General features: G+C 42.0%; 1 protein-coding gene across 1 annotated transcript in view; it reads right to left on the bottom strand.

The window, feature by feature from the left end:
* MIPEP (mitochondrial intermediate peptidase) overlaps positions 1-22,940 on the bottom strand; it is a 172,009-nt gene that overhangs the window by 60,663 nt on the left and 88,406 nt on the right. The window contains exons 15-16 of the mRNA XM_002712797.6: positions 15,045-15,119; positions 11,196-11,315 (exon numbers count right to left, since the gene is read on the bottom strand). Of these exons, the coding sequence (XP_002712843.3) occupies positions 11,196-11,315; positions 15,045-15,119 (195 nt within the window). The remainder of the gene's footprint in view (positions 1-11,195; positions 11,316-15,044; positions 15,120-22,940) is intronic.

Raw genomic sequence — 22,940 nt, forward strand, 5'->3', positions numbered from 1 at the left:
ATTCACAGAGCTGCCTATTAGGATTTGTGCACTTAAAGTTACATTCAATATAAAAATTTTAGGGGCCGGCACTGTGGGAAAAGGTTAAAGTAGGTTAAAGCCCTGGCCTGGAGTGCTGGCATCTCATATGGGCACCAGTTCTAGTCCTGGCTGCTCTCTTCCGATCCAGCTCTCTGCTATGGCCTGGGAAGGCAGTGGAGGATGGCCCAAGTCCTTGGCACCCTGCACCCATGTGGGAGACCTGAAAGAGGCTCCTGGCTCCTGGCTTTGGGACTGGTGCAGCTTCGGCCGTTGTAGCCATCTGGGGAGTGAACCATCGGATGGAAGATCTGACTCACTCTCTCTGCCTCTCTCTGTAACTCTTTCAAATAATAAATAAAAATTTTAAAAGTTCTATAATCAACATTTATTGGGCACTTACAATAAGAAGTAACTATGCAGGTTCTGGAAAAACAATGAACAAATCAGAAATGGGCCTTGCTGTGATGTGGGTTTTACTCCAGGTGGGAAGATGACCAGTATGAGGGGAAGGTCCCCAGTGCCATGAGACTGTTTAATGGTGGGACAGGCTAGGTCTGGAGAAGTGACATTTCAAGCAAAGTGAACAGGAAACAGAGTTCTCCAGGCATAGGGAATAAGTGCCAAGAAGCTCGTGCCAAAGGAGGCAGGGTGTGTCCAGCTGGATGAAGTTGGAGTGGCCATACCCACAGGAACTTGTGGGTGGATGAAGAGCTGTGGCCTTTAGCTTAAGAGAAATGGAAGTCTCGGAAGGGTCTAGAGGGGAGGGGTATCATAATCAAATCTGTATTTAGAAAGGATCCTCTGCCAGCAGTCAGGCAGGTGCGGGGACACTCAATACATAAGGCCTGCAGCTGTCCAGTCTACAGCTGGCTTACCTGGGAGAAAGTGTAGGAAGAGCAGTACTGAGAAGTGCAGATCTTATGTCTTCATATTTAAGAGGCAATTCTGTCTCCAAATCAGGGTGTGGGAAATAGTAACAGAGCTTCCCTCCAGGGAAAGGGACTGAGGGCCCTGAGTTTCAGTCATGTACACATGCTATTGACTCAAAATACAACTGAAATCTAAAATCCCTAATGCTCGACTGGACCCTCCCTACACTACTGATGCTGCCCTGAGAGCTCCTTTTAGCAACAAGGCCTGCAGGGAAAGGGCCACCACAGCAAGCTCCGCCAGGCATTATCCAGAAGAACCTGTACTGTGTCCTGTTCACATACCTCATGGATGAGAACGGTATTTACCTTAGAGAGTCACCAGAGAAAAGGCTTCCAGAAATGTAAACAGCCTAAATCTAAAAGGCATGTGTGCATACTTTAGAATACAAGAGTTTATCTGGTAAAGAAAGAACCGCTAATATTCTGGAGGGTTTTAGTTCATTATATTTAGTGCCTAGCCCACGTCAAACTGTAGGCCAAAAAAGAAAAAAAAAAAAAAAAGAGGTGCTGCACTGTTCATGAAAACCAAGACAAAAATGAAAGTTGGTGACTTGGCTCAAAGGGCTGTATTATAAAAACAACCCAGGTAGCCATATAATTTCCTCGTGTTTTAAATCACTGAAATCTAGAGTTGCAGCTGTCCCACAAACTGAAACCATATAAATTTTTAGAAAATGAGTCAATCATGAGATTAAAGTTTCAATTTATAACACTTCTGTGTTTTAGTTACAGAGTCATAAATAAATCTAGCATGACAGAGAAGGTAAATATTTTCCCAGTTGTTTATGCAGCCAAAGAGGAAAGGAATTTAACATGCAATTAACCACTTAGGTGTTTCTAGATATGCACCATATGGTCTTTGTATTTAAGATAAAGAACAACAAAAATAAATATTGTTTTCTTTAATCTAAAATTTGCTTAGCAACATCAAATATTACAAACCAGTCCAAACCAGTAGTACTTTCACCTCTTAGGAGATATTTTCCATTTGCAGGAGAGCAGGGGCAAAAGACTAGGAAGGAAATGTAACTTCTTCCCCAGAGGGAAAAAAAATAATGGGAGGACTAAGCAGTTTTACCCCATAATTTAAGTTGAGTATTCTCTGAAAAGAGAGTAGGGAACTTCTACTCACCCTGGGCTTTGTCCAGCTTAATAGATACTATATTACTTTGCACATGAGGCCTGATGCCTCTAAACTAACATCTGAACAAGTGTGAGCTAGGAATAGCAAAGATCAAAAATGGCCCTCACGTTTTTATATGAAGGCTCCTCATGTGGTCACTGTTTCTCTTACTTTAGTGGCCATTTTAATTTAGATGGCAAAAATCATCTAACAGAGAACTATTTATTATCTTCATGTTTTACCACTTATTTAAATTAAAACTGTAAGAATCATTAATATCTGATGCAACATAAGGTTAATAAGTGCTGATGTAATTTTATATTAACATCACAGCAAGAATTGTGAAATCACCTATGAAAAGCTTTAAAATAAACATTCAGAATTAAAAACACAAAAAAATGTTAAATATGCTTGATCACTCAAATGTCAACTGCCTTCGTGTTTCTATCTATATGTGTATATATAAAAACACAGGCATACTCCTATATTTTCTGAACAATTAAACTCTCAAAAAATTGACTATCAGACCTCTGGTACTAGTAAACCAAGCTTTAATGCACAAACTGTGTATGCCAATGCCATTTTCTTGTGGCTGGTGTTTTCATTTTTCTTCTTTTTGAGAGTATTAAAAACCAAACTCTAAACGGGATAGGAAATGTGATCACTGCATCCTCAAAATCTCTCTGAACTCTCTTCTGATCCCCCACCCCGCTGCCATCTTTCCATGTGGCTAGGAGGTCTGTTTGAAAGTTAATCTGGGATGAGCGCACCACATCAACAACTGGGTTGACCAGCGGTTGGACTCTCTCTCTGAGCTGGTAAGTTAGTGGTTACTTTCCTTTGCCCATATAATCACAACCACAGCAATGTCAGCTTAAGAACCTGCTCCAAAAATCAAGCCCTCCAACTACATGTAAGTCTTACGATATGAGTTCATGTTATTAGTCTGTTATCTGGGAACTCAGAACACATGTTCAAATCAAATGTTCCACAAACAATTTTTCAATTTATCATATAAGCAATGTAACTAAAAAATAATGGAAAACAGCAGAGCGTTATACTGTGTGGTTATAGTAAAAGAGGCAGAAAAGAAAAAAATAGGTTTACAGCTGTTTTTTGCTGGTACTTGAAAGCTGTTCCAGTGAGAAGGTCCTCTCCAGCCACAACAGTAGGCCCAGTCTGTGACTGTGTCTGTGTCGACACACACCCCTGTCCACCTGTGGCTTACATTGTCCTCAGGGTCATCTCCTAGATTTCCTCCTTACTCCGAAACTCTCCCTGCTCAATGCTGTCCATTACCATAGCTTCTACATCCTTGCTAGGGTAATGCCTCAAATCTATATCGCTCCTTCCCTTGACCTGTTTTCTGGACTTCTGACCCATCTGTTCATCTTCATGTGAATATTCCAGTTGCACCAAACTAAACTCACCACCTTTGTATCTCAGCCCACTAAGCAGCCAGCCCTTCTATAGTCCATGCTTCACTGAAAGCCAGCCCTGGCCCACAGATGACCCTAGTAAAGCTGCAGGTGTTCCTCCTCACCCCTATCTTTTATTACCACTGTTCAACCTGAAAATCTCTTAAACACCCAACTCTGTCTGACGACTGACCGGAGCCTCTAACACCACTCTTCTTTCACTTAACTTCGGGTGACCAGCTGGTGCTATGCTCAGGGGGTTTCAGGCTTCCACCAATGCTTACTGATGCAAGAAAGGTGAAGGTCACCACTTGAGCAACGGTGAGGAAGGACGCCAGAGCTGATGAAAATTCAGTTTTTTTCTCCAGAATGGTTAGAGGAAAGAGCCTCTTCTGGAAATTAAAAAACACTCAAGTTCCGAAATCTCCTGTGTATCAGTTGCACTGTGCATCAGCATATATCTGTCTTCTAAGCTTTTAGGTTCAGTCCATCTGTTCGACACTCAAAGCAATGTGTCGGGGTCAAGCGATGTTTGACAGGACAGACACAGTGGTAAATGAGTTCATGTATACACATCAAAAACAAGCCACAAGGCTCTAGGAGGGCAAGGATCCTAATCTGTTTTATCCACTGCTATATTCCATCACACAAAGATACTATACACATTGCATCAATTATTAATAATAATGTATAAATATTCTATAATGATACCAAAATATAGGGCAGGCACTGTGTTGTAGCACTTAAGACATCACTTGGGACATGCATCCCGTATTAGAGCGTCTGGTTAAAGTTACCGGTCTTCCACTTCTGATCCAGATTCCTGCTAACGTGCACTACAGGAAGCAGCTGGTGACGGCCCCAGTACTTGGGTCCCTGCCACCCATGAGGAAGACCCAAATGGAATTCAGAACTCCTGGCTTTGGACTGGCCCAGCCTGAGCTGTTGGAGGGAGGCATTTGGAGAGTGAACCAACAGAAAGAAGATTTTTCTCTCTCTCTGTCGCTCTACCTTTCAAATAAAAAAGAATAAACAAGGCAGAAGATGGCCTTCCCAGGCCACAGCAGAGAGTTAGCTCAGAAGTGGAGCAGCAGGGACTTGAACCTGCACCCATATGGGATACTGGTACTACAGGTGATGGCTTTATCTGCTACACCACAGTGCTGCCCTTGTTACATGTTTGTTTTTTTTTTTTTTTGCTTTTTAATATTTCATTTATTTTAATTTTTAAACTTTAATACACTGAATTTGTCAATCTTTTTTTTTTTTTTTTTTTGACAGGCAGAGTGGACCGTGAGAGAGAGAGAGAGAGAGAGAGAGAGAGAGAGGTCTTCCTTTGCCGCTGGTTCACCCTCCAATGGCCGCCGCGGCCGGTGCGCTGCGGCCGGCGCACCGCACTGATCCAATGGGAGGAGCCAGGTACTTCTCCTGGTCTCCCATGGGGTGCAGGGCCCAAGGACCTGGGCCATCCTCCACTGCACTCCCTGGCCACAGCAGAGAGCTGGCTTGCAAGAGGGGCAACCGGGACAGAACCCGGCGCCCTGACCGGGACTAGAACCTGGTGTGCCGGCGCCGCTAGGTGGAGGATTAGCCTAGTGAGCCGCGGCACTGTGAATTTGTCAATCTTTTGCTTTATGTTTTCTATCTTCTGTATTACACATAAGATATAAAAAATTTGAGTATTAAAAACTATCAAAAAGACATTCTTTTGCATTATCCTTTAAAAATTTTGTTTTATTTCTCATAATTTGGTCATTAACTGATTTTATTTTTTGTGAGCAATGCTGAGACAAAGATCCAATTTTTGTCTTTTCCAAATAGATAATCAACCACTACAACTTCACTTAAAAAAATATGGGTTCATAATTCTTTGTCCACAGATCCACAGAGACACCCAAGTGATACTTGACAATTCATAAATGTGGCTTTTTAAAATTTTTCATTTTATTTTTAAGACATAGAGATTTTCCCTCTGTTGCTTTACTCTCCAAATGCCCACAACAGTAGGTGCTGAGCCAAGCCAAAGCCAGGAGGCTGGACCTCAATCCAAGTCTCCCACGTGGATGGCAGGGACCCATGGACCTGAGTTATCAGCAAGAAGCTGCATTGGAAGCAGAGTAACCAGGATTCAAACAAGACCCTCTAATGTGGTTAAGTAGTGACTTAACCACTGCACCAAACTCTTGCCTCATAAATGTGCTGAATCTGCTTTTGTGCTCTGGCTTCTATTCATTGTTCTTTGTCCAGCCCCACACCAGTGTTACACTGCCTTAATTCCTATGGCTTTACTCGAAGCCAGAGTGGGCAGATTCACTAAACTGCTGTTTTGCACAACTCACTTGGCTATTCCTGGGCCATTGCTTTTCCATATAAAATTGTACCATCAATTGTTAGGTTAAAATAAGCAAATAGCATTGTATTACATTTATATTACATACAACATTCAAGATTACTTGGAGAAGAACTGATACATTTTTGTATATTAAATTTTCCTATCCATAAATATGGCTCAGTTCTTCATTTATTTAAGATTTTGAAAATATATTTCAGTAAAGTTTCACTGTTTCCTATATAAAACACTTAAAAAAAAAGACTTATGGGGCCGGCACTGGGGCGCAGGGTTAACGCCCTGGCCTGAAGCACTGGCATCCCATATGGATGCCAGTTCGAGACCAGCCAACTCCACTTCCCATCCAGCTCTCTGCTATGGCTTGGGAAAGCAGTAGAAGATGACCCAAGTCTTTGGGCCTCTGCACCCGCGTGGGTGACTTGGAAGAAGCTCCTGGCTCCTGGCTTCAGATCAGCACAGCCCCGGCCATTGGGGCCAATTGGGGAGTGAACCATTGGATAGAAGACCTCTCTCTCTCTCTCTCTCTCTCTCTCTGCCTCTCTTCTCTCTGTGTAACTCTGACTTTCAAATACATAAATAAGTGAATATTTTTAAAAAGATTTATTTATTTGAAAGAATTACAGAGAGGCAGAGGCAGGGACAGAGAGATAGAGGCCTTCCACCTACTGGTTCACTCCCCAGATGGCCGTAACAGCTGGGAGCTGCACCGATCTGAAGCCAGGAGCCAGGAGCCAGGAGCTTCTTCCAGGTCTCCCATGCAGTTGCAGGGGCCCAAGCACCTGGGCCATCTTCCACTGCTTTCCCAGGCCATAGCCAGAGAGATGAATCAGAAGTGGAGCACCAGCTGGCGCCACAGCTCACTAGGCTAGTCCTCTGCCTACAGCGCCGGTACTCCAGGTTCTGGTCCCGGTTGGGGCGCCTGTTCTGTCTCGGTTGCTCCTCTTCCAGTCCAGCTCTCTGCCGTGGCCCAGGAGGGCAGTGGAGGATGGCCCAAGTGCTTGGGCCCTACACCCGCATGGGAGACAGGAGGAAGCACCTGGCTTCGGATCGGTGCAGCACACTGGCTGTAGCAGCCATTTGGGGGGTGAACCAACAGAAGGAAGACCTTTCTCTCTGTCTCTCTAATTCTGCCTGTCAAAAAAAAAAAAAAAAAAAAAAAAAACAGTGGAGCACCAGGACTTTGAAGTGGCGTCCATATGGGATGCCTGCACTACAGGCGGCAGCTTTACCCACTATGCCACAGGGCCAGTCCCCAAAATACACTTTAAAAAAAAGATTTTTTTTTTGTTGATTCTTTATATTTGTCATAATAGTGTCTTTAAAAATTTTTTTGTTACTCATAGAAACTAATTTTAGCATATTCCTTATGCATAAATATTTGGAATCTCTCATAATTTTAACAACTTATCTGTAGATAACTTTGATTTTTATCTTTAATCAGTAATCCACAAATGACATTTTTCTTTCTTCCCTTCCAGTGTTTAAATCCTTCAGTTTTCCTTATCCTACTACCCTAATGAATGCTATATACAGGGATCCCAATGAGCATCTTGGCCTTATTCTTCGTTTTTATGACAATGTTTGGGTGCCGGTGCTGTGGCACACGGGGTTAACGCCCAGGCCTGAAGCGCCAGCATCCCATATGGGTGCCGGTTCGAGACCTGGCTGCTCCACCTCCTGTCCAGCTCTCTGCTATGGCCCGGGAAAGCAGTGAAGGATGGCCCAAGTCCTTGGGCCCCTGCACCCACGTGGGAGACTGGGAAGAAGCTCCTGGCTCCTGGCTTTGGATCAGCTCAGCTCTAGCTGTTGTGGTCATCTGGGGAGTGAACCAGCAGATGAAAGACCTCTCTCTCTGTGAACTCTTTCAAATAAATAAATAAATCTTAAAAAAAAAACTGACAAAGGAATGAAGAAATGCAGAAGTAGGAAGAGTAGAATATATACAAAAATGTAAACAAACTCTCTCAGATATTTAAAAAACAGAAAAGGCAAACTCTAAAATAATGACTTCCTTCCCTAAGTGAACCTGTACTTTCCCCCAAGATCTCTTAAAATAATTTATACAAAGATAGCTACCGAACATGAATTGGGGAGATAATCTCAGTACAGAGATAAATATTTACATTTTCTCAAAATGATCTAGTACAAGGCTGGTGGGCTTATCAACTTTCTTTTAAATTAAAAATGATTTACGGATTGGGAACTCAGAATTTGGTTACACTGTTATTTCACCTTTGTATATTAATTGCATATTAAATATACAAGGGGCTTTAAAAAGTTTATGGACAAATGAAATTAAAAGATAAAGTACAATTTCTATGAGTTTTTTTCCCCCATAACTTTATTTATTTGAGAGTCAGAGAGCCAGAAAGAGAGAAGGAGCTCCCATCTGATGGTTAATCTCCCACATGCCCACAGTAGTCCATTGGCCTAAGCCAGGAGCTAAGAATTCAAACTAGGTTTCCTAGGTAAGTGGCAGGAACCCGACTATTTGGGCCATCACTGCTGCTCTGCAGGGTCCACAAAGCAGGAAGCTGGAGTCAGGAGCTGGAGCGGGGAATTGAGCCTCGCTGCTGTGATGTGGGACATAGCGTCCTAACTGGCATCTTAACTGCTGGGCCAAACACTTGCCCTTCCATGACTTTCTGAAGTCCCCTTGAAGAAGAAACTTGGACAGTAGGGAAGTTTGAGTTCTTTTTTAGAAAGAGGCATTGCAAGACTTCAGATAAAGAAATCTAGGGGAAGCAACTCAGTAAAGTTGAAGTTTCTCAGCTTTGGAAAAGCATCCTGGTTCCTCCTAACTGTGGTTTTCCTAAGAGTTCGCTATTTACTGGTCTTATTGTAACGATATGGAGCTGAACTAATATCCGTTTAAAATTGTAAAAGGACGACAATTAGATGAATACAAAAATCATATGAGCCCAAAGGCACATGAATCCGGCAATGCTCTATAAAGTAGAAAAAGTTGGTAAAATCTAGCAAGTGGTTATTTATTCCACAGATGAATAGGTAGATTAGTCCTATCACTACAAATTTTCACTAATACAGATAAATCTAGAATTAACATTACACAGTATTAGAACAATAAATTATATGTAAGATAAATATTCCATGTCTGAAGCAGATGAATAAACTTTGAAAACAATAAAAAAATACTGACAGGGAGACAAGGAGTATTCTGGAGATAAAACGCCCTGCTACTTTACTTTTCAGGTAAATAAGAACTATTCTCAGGTATGTTTCAGTGTCACAGTCTGAAGATTTAGTGATAATTTATCGCTTAGTGATTAGCTTAACTTCTTAGCACAACACAGTCTAGAATCCAATCCTGCAACAAATAAAACCACTTGACATTTATTCTGCATTTTACAGCAATTTCAAATTAGTTTTCTTTCTATTAGATTAAGCTGGAGTGCATAAATCTTGACTACTTGTAGCCATCACACCACCTTGTCAGAGGAGCCTGTCTAAGAAAGAAAACTCATAGAAAACTCATAGAAAAAAACTGAACTGTGCGGCCAGCATTGTGGTATAACAGGTTAAGCCTCCACATGTGACACCAGCATCCCATATGGGTGCTGGTTCGAGTCCCAGCTGTTCTACTTCTGATCCAGCTCCTTGGTAGTGGCCTGGGAAAGCAGCAGAAGATGAACCAAATACTTGGGCCCCTGCCACCCGTGTTGGAGACTCGGATGAAGCTTCTAGCTACTGGCTTCAGCCTGGCCCAGCCGTGGCCCAGCCCTGGCCATGCAGCCATCTGGGGAGTGAATCAGCAGACAAAGATTTCTCTCTGTCTCTCTTTCTCTATAACTCTGCCTTTCAAATATATAAATGAATGTTAAAAAACAAAACAAAACAAAACTGAGCTGAGAACTAGAATGAAACACTTCTTTCCCTTTTTTATCTTTTCACTTAAAAATGATTTATTTGAGAGGCAGAAAAGAGATCTCCAACCTTCTGGTTTACAGTCCAAATGCCCACAACAGCAAGAGCTGGGCCAGGCTGAAGACAGGAGCTTCCTTAGGAACGCAATCTAGCTCTCACAGGTGGATGCCAGGGACCTAATTATTTGAGCCATCACCACTGCTTCCAGGATCTGCATTGGCAGGAAGCTGGATTCTGGAGCCAGTGCTGGGACTCAAACCATAGCACTCCAATGTAGGAATGCAGGAGCCCCAAGCAATGACTTAACCACCAGGCCAAACACTGGCCCTGAGAGAAATGTTTCTAACAGTATCATGGGACTCTTAGATCCAACTTACCTGGAACCAGACACACACCTGTACCTTACAGGGTAATCTAAGAGTCATTTCACTGCTAACTGCACCAGCCACTCAGTGCTTTTTCACCACATCCAGCTTCCTTACAGGAAACCTGGAGTAATGAAAACAGCCTGAGATCGGTTACTACCACTCTTAGCTAGGATATATGATGCATATGAACTTCAATATGAGCCCAAATTTGTGACCATTACTTAATTTTTAGGATTTTTTTGATAATTAAATTAGAGTTCTTTTTTCAGTCGGTATAGTCTGGGACCTTCAAGCCAATAAAAAGTTAACAATGTTCCTGCTTACTATCCAGATGAGATAAAATAAATGAAGTACTTACTACAATCCCTTTGACAATACAAGGTTCTCAATTAAAGATAATTCTCTTTGCAATGAAAGTGATTAGAATTGATAATCACATTTATCTTACATTGTTATTTCTCTCATTACAGAAAAGCAACTAAAAAGCAGAGAAGAATTAACTCTAACAGCTTTTTTAACCCCCACTTTCCCAAGAATCTTGAAACACACTGCTAGAGGGAGGAAAATAAAAGCATGTAAACAGGTAGCTGGAGACATGAGATAAGCCAGTTAATTCCTAGCATATGCTGCATGAGAAACCTCAACTTAAATGAAGACAAAAAGAGAGACAGAGAAAGAGAAAGAGAGAGACAGACAGACAATGGCAGAGATAGACACATTGAGAAAGCCTTCCATCTAATGGCTTACTCACCAAATGCTCACATCAGCCAGGACTATGACAGGCTGAAGCCTGAAGCCTGGAACTCCATTTGTGTCTCCCACATGGTGGGAGGGACCCACATACTTGAGAGAGAGCACTTGCTGTCTCTCAAGGGGCACAGCAGTAGAAAGCTAGAATCAAAGGCAGAGCTGGAACTCAAACTCAGGTACTCTGATATGTGATGCATGAGTGCCAAGCAGTGATTTAAAGGCTATTCCACACATCTACCCTAAATGTAGGGATTTCAAGTCCACCAAGAGGGAAGGTGATCCCAACATACAGAAACACTGGCAAAACCATTCAACAGAACACAACAAAAATCACAATGCTGGACTCACAGTATTTGGAACATATGGCAAGCCATAAAATTTCTCTTGTGCTTCCTTGAGAATGTCTGTGGTTGATTTCCTCAGGGGATGCTTCCCATGGTAGATTTGATCCAGCGTGGCATAAAAGACCTAGACAGACGAAAACATCTATTTAGTGTTGGTTGTTCATACTCATATCTCACACATGACTGACCAAAGAAGTGATGAGCATACCAGAATAATAAACCAAAGTTGGAAACATTCACAAACAGAACCCTATATGGTTTAAGATGTATTTTGTGCATTTAAAACCATGTTAAAATATTAAAAGGAATGCACTCAATGTTTTCATGATTAAAGATACTAAAGAATTTTGAGAAGTAGGTGTTTCACACAGCAGTTAAAATGCCACTGGGGATGCCTGTATACTATATTAGAGTGTCTAGGTTCCACTCTCAGTACTGCTTTGATTCCAGTTTCCAGTTAATGTGCACCCTGGGAGGCAACAAGCAATGCCTCAAGTACTTGGGTCCCTGCCACGCATGTGGGAGACATGGATTGACTTCCAGGCCCTGCCTTTGGCCTGACTAGCACTGGTTGTGAAGGGTACTTGGGGAGTGAACCAGCGGATGGACAATGGGCCCACACCCCTCTCTAAGTTCTTTCAAATAAAATGAAAATAAACTTTAAAAACTTTAAAAAGACTTTTGACCCTTAGTCAAAATGTATAATTTATGTATAATGTACCAAATTAAATGTGCGACCACAAATCCAAATTTAGCCAATATATATGTAGCTAGAAATACAAAAAATAAAAGTCATAATTTGTGACTCTGTCCCACCCCCTAACCTAATAAATTCTGTTTGGTTTCTCCCTGAAATCCTGATTTATCTTAAATAAGAGAAGCAAAGTGGTCAGAACTGTGGAGATGAAAAGACACGAAATAGGTAGGGTGAAGGTGGAGAAACGAATAGCAATCTGTGACGAGGCCAGATGTGACAAAGAATTCTGCACAGGTGTTGGAGGGCTCGGAGCGAGGGCCACAATGCCCCACGCCTGGTGTCAGAAGAATAAAGGAAGCAGCTGCTGGACAGGGCTGCTCCAGCTCAGCTGGTGACCAGGGCAGAAGGATCGGCCCCTTCGGAACAGAGGATACAGGCCAGTGAAACATAAGAGGAGAATAAAGCAGTAAAGACTATTTGAACCTGAAATCTGCAGTTGACAAAGTATCAAAAACTAAATTCTGCACAGAAAATCGAAGGTAAACTGCTTTTCCACTGCAACACTGGACTTGAATATTAATACTGTTTGGAGTTTACCTGATGCAAGAAAGGAGAAAATGTTTTACATTAAAGGAAAAATTCTGACATGCAATTGTACTTCTGATATGTATCTTTCTACTCAGAAATGGAATCTGTGGAGAATGTGCAGCTGTTGACTTGAAAGAAGCGAGGATTAGTCTGGATAAAAGAAAAAATTTAAATGACCTCTAGCTTCTGGCTTCATCTAGATATAGAATTATGGCTCTAAATTATAAAGTGAAGTTTAAACCTTCCCTAGAAAAATACAGACATTTCCTAAATATAAACACTGCTTTCCTCTAAGTGGTTATCTAAACATGCAGGTAAATACAGCTCTTCTAGTTCTATAGTCTATAATAAGTAACAATGCAGATCAGAGAAGCCAGAATTACTCATCCAGGTCCTGGCTATGTTCTAACAGAGTAAACTATTAAGAACTAAAACTTGTAAATTCTAACCTGAGCTGAAGGGTGCTTTTTGTTTTCTTCTATTGATCAACAAACCAGAATTCTAGAGTTTCAGTTCTTCATTTACATCTTTTTCACATGATATAAACATGGAATTACAATTTTTGAATTACAAAAGAGAGCAAAGTAAATTAAATGTGCATTTTTTTCATGCTTATTTGCTGATACACCAAATAATTCTAAAGCCAAGAGCCTACTTGCTCATGCAGGAAGCAATGCATTACTGGAACTAAGAATCTTACAACCACAGAAAAATAAGTACCATATTTTCAAAACAATGCATAATTTTTTTAAAACTCCCAGTTTTTATTTTTTAAGGGAGGTGTATTTTAATAGTCTCAACAATTTTACGTACTTATTTATTGTATTTGAAAGCCAAAGAGACAGAGACAGAGATCTCCCATGCAGTATTTCACTTCCCAAATAATTCCAACAGCTGGGGCTAGGTCAGGTGGAGGGCAAAAGCTTGGAACTCTATCAGGATCTTGAGCCATCACCTGCTGCCTCCCACGGTACACATTAGCAGGAAGCTGGAATTGGGAGTGGAGCAGGAACTCTGATTTGAAACGAAGGCATCTCAAATGGTATCTTAACTGTTATGCCAAATGCCCACTCCTAAAAATCCCAATTTTAAAAACACTGCTTATACTCCCTTCGAAAATGCAAACAGTTCACTTCCTTTTCATCCTTGTATGCTGCCACTGTACAAAAACTAACTTGAAAGCTGGGCAGAGTCACTGGGCAGAAATTTCTTTGTCTCTTCCTGAAGGTTATTATTCTTGGATGGTAGGAAGAAGGAAAGGTTGGTCTTCTATTTTAAAAGAAAATCACTGGGACAACTGTTCAGAAAGATAGCCACAATACAGGCTTTTACAAGGTAGGCCTTCTACCATAGATATCGGCAAATCAAATGGATTTTATCAAGTAATTTTAAATTTTACAAATAATTCTGAAATCCCCTTTTAATTACATTGATATGCATAGACACTGAATAATGTAAATCAAATGTAAAGTCAGGGTTCTGTCTACATAATGCACTTTTTTCTCTAAAATATATCTCTTAAGGTACAAGAAAAGGCTCATTCATTACTTTGTAGGGACAGAATTACACAAAATCAAAAGCAATTAAATATCAGCTACACGCTTATTAAACAAGTAACTGAATTGTTACAAAGTGAATATTGGCCAAGATGAAAGTTAGGAGTCTAGGTTATTTTTACATAACTCCAAACATCTGATGAAGAATAAGAATTCTATAAACAATCTCAGTAATCACAAATAGCTAAGCATCTGCGATCGTTCAGACGAGAAATCCAGATGGTTCACAGCATTTATCTAGTCTTCATCTGGAAATCTAGAAAATTGAGGGGGCCATCACTGTGCCACAGTGGGTTAACGCCCTGGCCTGGGGCGCCGGCATCCTATATGGGCGCCGGTTCTAGTCAAGGCTGCTCCTCTTCCAATCCAGCTTTCTGCTATGGCCTGGGAAAGCAGTAGAGGATGGCCCAAGTCACTGGGCCCCTGCACCCACATGGGAGACCCAGAAGAGGCTCCTGGCTCCTGGCTTCAGATCGGCACAGCTCAGGCCGTTGTGTTGTGGCCATCTGGGGAGTGAACCAGCGGATGGAAGACCTATCTCTCTGTCTCTATCTCTCTCTGTAACTCCGTCTTTCAAATAAATAAATAAAATAAATCTTAAAAAAAAGCTAGAAAATTGGTTTTGAATAAAATCTAAAGCTAATGGTAATATGGTGATTAGTCTAAACTTCACATCTAAAACCACAAATCTACCAAAAAGATATAAAATGTGTAAGAACACCTATAATTGGGTTTGAGCCTTAACTTGGCAGCTGAAATGTGTGAAGCAGAAGTTATATAATCTTTCTAGGCTTTGATTTCCCCTGACTTAAAATGGGAAATAACCTTATTTTAACATCAACTTCATAAGGACAGTGCGAGGACTGAATGAGTCAATTTTGGCCAAGTTCTTTGAACTCAGATGAAAGATGTTTTAGAAGCATAATTATAATAATAAATGTGAAGCCTTGGCAAGAACTGAAAGTGATGTATTTATCTGGGATAATGCCTCTAGAGAAAGGTACATACGCACCTGGAGTTGCATATCAGCAGCAGCACAAACCTTTTTGGACTCACAGAGACGAGACACCATATTTTTTGGCAGTGGCTTGACAAAACAAAAGAACATATATGTGAATAAACTGCTCAGTATGAGTCAGGACATTTAAAAATAATATCAACACCAAGTGAAAAAATGAGTAACAGAATTTATAGTTTTAAGGTAACTTTTAAGTATTTTAGTTGACAAGAATGGAGACATTCCATTAAATTTTAAAAAGCAGTAACTGTCAAATAAAGTTGCTACATCAAAAACCAGGATTACAGGGAACTAAAACACCGGCACCAGTCTTTAAAAATCTATTTCATACATGAAAGAGAATACTTTTGCTGTTCCTTTGTTATCAATGAGTGCTTGTTCAAGTGTTCTCTCCATGTTCAAGTGCATATGATAACTGACACTAGGACTGAAAGATTAAAACGTCAAAAAATAAACTGTAATTCATGGTGCCAGCCAGCATTAAAGCTGAACTGATAACCTGACAAACAAACATGATAATGAATCTGACCTGAAAGAATCACATAGCATGACTGCTCAACAGAATGTTCCTTTTTGATTGAAGGCTTTCTCTGTGAGACTAATTAGGCCTAATCCTGTAACATACAGATCCCCTTAGAAATAATCTAATAATGTAGTTGAAGATGCAATTTGCTCAGTCTTGCTCTACTTTAAAATAACTAATACTGATGTATAGGGAAGAAAGCTACAAATCTATTTATAATCTAAATTAAACTAATAGCTCCTCTAAAGAGAAACACACTATAGGAGTACAAGAGATTAACAGCAGGTGACCTGAGTGTGGCTGCAGAGACCCCTGACTGCAATGAGAATGTGGGCTGTCTTCTGGCTGGGCACACAGCCACTGCTTAAACACAGGAACCTCAGACAGTTGGTGGAAAAAAATGGAATAAAAATATAAATTTACTTTGGTGTTTAAAAAAAATCCACGCAGTTTTTCTGGTAAGATGTTATTTTCCATAAGCATTTGGAAGTCCCCTCGTATATACTCCTAGGACAGGATCCGGCAGACAGCAGCCTCCATAAAGACCTGCTGAAGGGAGGGATGACTCCAAGCACCACTGTATGAGCAGAAGGCTTCTAAGGAGAAACACTGCAGGAGGACGCGGCGAGGGCTCAGGCAACAAACCTTCCACCCTTTCTCTTCTCGTTCCATGACTCTAACAAGAGCCAAGCAGGCAGGAACGGATTTTAGAGTGAAGACACAGGTGGAAGCAAGTTGTGGAGTGTAATTCTGGGGCTTTCTGACACCAGGGTCACCCACCTCATACGTATGGAGGAAACATTTCCTCCAACAGTATCTTTGAAGTCAAGATTCAGTTAGTTCCTGTCTGCCAACAGCCCGTTCAGTCACCTAAAGGTGCTTACATTCACAGGCTGTGCAGCACTGGGGGGATGGTTCCTGCTTCACGAAGTCTTAAGTTTACTTTCACAAAATATGTGCATGGGGAAGGACCACGTTTTCTCATTTCACAAACCTGGGGATGCCTGTGAGGGAGTCCTGTCCGCAGCCGGGGACACAAATGGCAAGCCAGGACAGGCAGTGGGCCCAAGGACTGCCCAGGAGGCCCTCTGAGTAAGCAGCAATTTCAGATTCCTAAAGGCAGTGAGTGCTCAGCAGGACGGCACGCAGGGCCCAGGGACACCTGTGACCTTGAGATGCTCAGCTGAGGACAGGATTTAGAAGTAGGATGTGCAAAAGGCACAGGCATTCCACAGACCAGATAGGGAGGGGCGGGAGGAACCCAGAGCATTCCCAGCAGCGGTTCTGGGACATGCATGGGGCAGAACACAAAGCTATTGCTATAGCTGGAGGAGCCTGCCAGACCAACCTGTGGCATCTAGCTCTGTGGGAAGCCACGGGCAAGTCTTAAGTAAGGAAGTCACAGGGTCAGCTCTGTGTTCTACTAGGATCCCTCTGGCTTCAGGGCAGGTATTGAACAGGAGGAAGGCAGGAGTTGGGAGGCCCACCCTTAGCATTTTCCACAGGCATCTGGAGAGGAGTGGGAGAGAGGACAGATGGGAGTCCAGCACCCCCAGAGCTGTTTGAAATGTGGCTGAGGAGCCTGGGTAGGAGGAGATGAAAGCAGGGGTGGGAGGCTTTTGCATGTTTAAGGTTAGGAAATGCTTAAGCAGGCTTACATTGCAAATACTGTTGTGAGGATGCAGCAAAGACACAAGGAGGACCTGCAGTAGGCCCTGCGAAGGCAGGGAAGAGAAGCCCCTCAGATGCAGACAGCAGGCAGAGGAGAGGCCAGAGGGGAGGCTGGGGGAGGGAGGTGGTGTCAGGAGCTGAGCACACTGGCCCACACCCTAGAGAGCAAGAGATGGAGGGGCTCAGGGTGGATGAACAAAGGCCAAAGCGATGGTGCCCTGCCAAGGCAGAGGAAGGGCCAGACCACCCAGCAGGCCACAGCTGGGGTGAGGCAGCTGCTGAAGATTCCACCCTCAGTTCTGTCTACAATGACCGGAAACGCCAAGTGTTAGCTCCACGAGCCAAACCCAACATACCTTCCCGTTTTTGAAGTAGCTCATTTATTTAGAGGCCAGTATCTCAAAGGCTCAAGCCTTTGGAGGAATGGTAAACATCATAGGACAGACTCAGTGCGGCTTAAGGCTTTCCTTGTCAGGTTTGCAGTCGAACAACACAATGTATAAAGAAAATGAGTATGAAGGCCAAGGACAAATGAACATACTTTAGCAAAAATTATGTATTGAAAAAGCCACCTGCTACTATCGGTAACAGAAAATGCTACCACTGCAGGAAACTGAGTGCAGGGGGCTTAGGATCTCTCTCTAGCATTTTCTGCAACTTCCTGTGGATCTATAATTATTTCAAAATAAAAGAGTACACATAAGGGTATATAAATGAAAATACATCTAAAACACCTGAACTTTGAATAGTATTATAATTCATTTCATTGCACTGAAATGAAATTTACCAGTGTTTACAGCACTGGAAATAATACTTTCACCACACACGTGGTCCTTCCACGTTTACCAGACTCTACTACTTTTTCTCCCACCAAAGAAACCTTTTATTTAAGGAATACATACTTCATGCATTTCATAAGTACAACTTGGGGCCAGCACTGTGGCATAGCAGGTAAAGCTGCTGCCTACAGTGCCGGCAACCCATATGGGCACCATTTCTAGCCCCAGCTGCTCCACTTCCAATCCAGCTCTCTGCTATGGACTGGAAAATCAGTTGAAGATAGCCTAAGTCCTTGGGCCCCTGCACCGGTGTGGGGGACCTGGAAGAAGCTCTTGGCTCCTGGCTTCAGATCAGCCTGGCTCCAACCAGCCAATGGGGAGTGAACCAACAGATGGAAGACTTCTCTCTCTCTCTTTGCCTCTCCTTCTCTCTCTGTGTAATTCTGACTTTCAAATAAATAAACAAATCTTAAAAAAAATAAGTACAACTTTAGGAATATAGTGATTTTTCCTACCATACCTGCCCTCCCACCCACTTTCCCACCCCTCCTCCTACTCCCTCTCCCATTTCCAGTTCCATTTTCTACTAAGATCCATTTTCAATTAACTTTATATACAGAAGACCAACTCTAAACTAAGAGTTCAATAATTTGCATGGGAACAAAAAAAAAAAAAAAAAACCTGTTCCTCAACAGTCAAGACAAGGGCTGTTCAAAGTCATTGCATCTTGAAGTTAATTTTACTTTTTTTTTTAAAACTTAATTAACTTTAAAAAGTACCCAAGAATGATATATCTTTTGTGAGCACTTAGACATAATTATAATACAACTCTTTTGAGGATAGAGGTCCTGCATGGGAAGTCAGTACACAGTGACTTTTGTTAATTTAACAATTAATACTTTTACAAATGATGTCACTGATCACCCAAGGCTCTTGACATGAGCTGCCTAGGCTACTGAAGCCTTTTGAATCCATAAACTCCATCAGTATTTAGACAAGGCCATAAGAAAGTAGAAGTTTTCTCCTCCCTTCAAAGAAAAGTATGTCCTTCTTCTTCTTTTTTTTTTTTTTTTTTTTTTTTTTTTTTTGACAGGCAGAGTTAGACAGTGAGAGAGAGAGACAGAGAGAAAGGTCTTTCTTCCATTGGTTCACCACCCCCCCCAAAATGGCCACCAAGAGCCAGGTGTTTCCTCCTGGTCTCCCATGTGGGTGCAGGGCCCAAGGACCTGGGCCATCCTCCACTGCACTCCCGGGCCACAGCAGAGAACTGGACTGGAAGAGAAGCAACCGGGACAAAATTGGTACCCCAACCGGGACTAGAACCTGGGTTGCCAGCGCCACAGGCAGAGGATTAGCCTAGTAAGCTGCGGCGATGGCCAGTATGTGCTTCTTTGATGACCACTTCTATCCACTGGGGACTCATCCACTGAGGTCCTTCATGTAGGACATTTTTTGCCACAGTATCTTGGCTTTCCACTCCTGAAATGCTCTCATGGGCTTTTCACACAGACCAGAATGCCTTAAGGTCTGATTCTGAGGTCAGAGTGCTAACTAAAGCAACTATCAATCTGAGAATCTACTACTTTGAAATTCATAATTTCCAAGGTAGGAAATACTCTCTTTCACTCATCTCTGAATTTCCTATCCCAATAGAGACATATAATTTCTCAGTTCTTTTTAGGATCTGGACACTGCCATACTTAGCAAAGACTGTAAAGGACCCTAATAGCATATTAAGAATGCTACAAGTCATGAATAAAGCTTGTATTAATTATAGTAAGGAATGGTTGTGCAAGAAATGTCAGGACTAGGGAGCTCTTTGGGGCTGTTTCCATTTGCTTATGGCCTTGTCTGAATACTGATGGAGTTTGCGGAACTCAGAAGGCTTCCATGGCCTAGGCAGCTCATGTCAAGAGCCTCAGGGTGATCACTGACATCACACATAAAAGTGTTAATTGATAAATTAACAACAGGCAATAGGAGTCACTGTACTAACTTCCCATGTAGGATCTCCGTTCTCAAAAGAGCTACAGTAGTAACTTTAATGGAAAAACTTAATCCCAAAGATTTGTTTTGCTCTATTGTGTGATATTATGCATCGTGAGTTCTAGTTATGTCTAAGTGCCAAACTCCATTGCCTGTGTTTCTAGGTATTTAAGGTTTAGTAAGTGCCTCAAATGTAAAATCTTGGATACATGTATCTTGTATGTTTTAACATAGGGTCAGATACATAAAGACAGCCGAGGAGATTTCTGAGAATGGCAAAGTTCTATGGACTTTGGATTCCAAGATTTGGATTCCAGGCTTTTGTGTATAGCTTCAAAGACACCCTGAGACAGTCTCCATACTGAAAAGGGTAGCTGCAAAAGTTGCTCCAGAGAACTAAGGAGTTTCTAAATAAAAGCTCCAGTATTGGGAATTGCTGATGACAGGATTCTATGGAACCTGGATTCCAGGATTTGGATTCCAAACTTTTGCATATAGCTTTAAGGAGGCCCTGACACAGACTCTGTACTGAAAAGGGTAGCTACAAGAGTTATGGATTCCAGGATCTGGATTCTAAGCCTTTGTTTCTTAAAAGCCTCTGAAACAGACACTGTACTGGAAAGGGGAGCTGCAAAGGTGTTCCAAGGAATCAAGGAGTTTTTAACAAAAACTCCAACATTAGATATTCCTGAGCAAGCCATTCATAGAAGATCCTCTTCAGATCAGTTTCAGCTTAAATTAAAGGGACCTTACCAGGTGCTATTGAGCACGACTACTTCTGTGAAATTAGGACTAAACTTCTACCTCTTAAGTCTTCACAGGTGAATGTGAAAGACATTCCTGACTGTTCCTATAAGCCAATCAGAAACCTTAGAACTCGACTTCTGGGAGTAACTGACTACGCAGGGACACAGACCTTGGCAATGACTGAGACTGCTCCAACCCACAAAGCAAATTTGTTAGACAGGATAGACAGAGACTTACAGACACTGGATAGGCAGGGCCTGCACTACACCCCTCATGAACAGGAAGCAGTTACAGAAGAGATGATTCAATGGCCATCAACTTCCCTTAGGATTAAGGGGATGGAGTCTCTGAGGGGGGAATGAATTAGGCAGGTGTACTCCAGCAGGCCAGACCTATGAGATGAGCCCCTGGAAAATCCAGATGCCAAATGGTTACTGATGGCAGCAGCTATGTGAAGGAATGAGTTAGAAAGGCAGATGATATATATACAGATTCCAGATATGCTTTCCTTGTGTTACATGCACACGCAGTAATCTGGAAAGAGAGGGGCTTAATGACTGCAAAGAGTTCCTCTGTTAAATATGGAAAAGAGATACTGGCTCTACTTCAGGCAGTACTGGAGCCTTTAGAAGTGGCCAAATTATAGGTACCTTCTAGTCTTTATTGTTACTTTTACAGGATGGATAGAGGCCTTTTCGACCCCAACGGAGAAAGCACACGAGGTGCTTAAAGCCTTGTTGAAAGACATTGTGCCATGCTTTGGACTCCCATGGTCACTCCAGAGTGACAATGGACCTTCATTTATATCTAAAATAACCCAGCAGAACCCAGCAGCTTCTGAGAATAATGATGACCATGCAGGAGACACTGAGGATGGCGGTGAGTGAAAGAGATCCAGCTCGTGAAGTGAACTCATTAGATGAGATAGGCAGAGACTTCCAGACCGAGATCAGGCAGCGTCTGCACCCCTAATCAGCAGGAAGTAGCTACAGAAGATGGAAACTTGACGCCCATCAACATCCCCTTAAGATTAAGGTCTGGAGTCTCTGAGGGGGGAATGAAGTAGGCAGGCATACAGATTAAAATTGATCAGATTTGTGAACTGGAAGACCATGCCTTCGCCATGCCCCTGTGTGACTTCATGCCCCTACGTGATGCCTTTGCTACGCCCCTGTGTGGCCTCATTCCCCTACCTGACCACACCTGGGTGTCCACCAGCCAATCAGGTTAATTAACCACTCCCCTTTGGAAGTGGGTTAAAAGCCGGGCCACCAGTGATCAATTTCTGTTCACAATTGATCATAATGATAGGACTAAGAGCCAAAGGGATCACATAAACAAGAATAGTGTCTGCAAATACTAGCTGATAGAATAAAAAATGGAGAGAACGATCCAACATGGGAAGTGAGATACACAGCAGACCCACAGAATGGCAGATGTCCTAAACAGCACTCTGGCCTCAGAATCAGCCCTTAAGGCATGCAGATCTGGCTGAAAAACCCATGAGAGTATTTCAGGCATTGAAAGCCAAGACACTCTGGCAAAAAAAAAAAAAAAAAAAAAAAAAAAAAAAAAAAAAAAAAAAAAAAAAAAAACTAAATGAAAGATCTCCGTGAGTGAGATCCCAGTGGAAAGAATGGGTCATCAAAGAAGGAGGTACCTTTCTCTGAAGGGAGGAAAGAACTTCCACTTTGACCATGGCCTTGCCTAAAAATTATCAGAGTCAGTGAATTCAGGGGGCTTCCATAGCCTTGGCAGCTCATGACAAGAGCCTAGGGTGATTACTGATGCCATAAACAAGAGTGTCAATTTGTTAAGTCAACAACAGAAGTCACTGTGCACTTACTCCTCATGTAGGATCTTTGTCCTTAGTGTGCTGTACATTGAGATTTAATGCTCTAACTAGTACTCAAACAGTATTTTTCACTTTATGTTTCTGTGTGGGAGCAAACTGTTGAAATCTTTACTTAATGTATGCTAAACTGATCTTCTGTATATAAAGAAAAACGAAAATGAATCTTGATGTGAATGGAAGGGGAGAGGGAGTGGGAAAGGGGAGGGCTGCGGGTGGGAGGGACGTTATGGGGGGGAAGCCATTGTAATCCATATTCTGTACTTTGGAAATTTATATTCATTAAATAAAGTTTAAAAAAATAAAAAATAAAATAAAAAATAAATAAACAA

The sequence above is a fragment of the Oryctolagus cuniculus genome, chromosome 9, assembly GCF_051225735.1.
Source record: "Oryctolagus cuniculus isolate XC-2025 breed Fujian yellow rabbit chromosome 9, ASM5122573v1, whole genome shotgun sequence".
NCBI lineage: Eukaryota > Metazoa > Chordata > Mammalia > Lagomorpha > Leporidae > Oryctolagus > Oryctolagus cuniculus.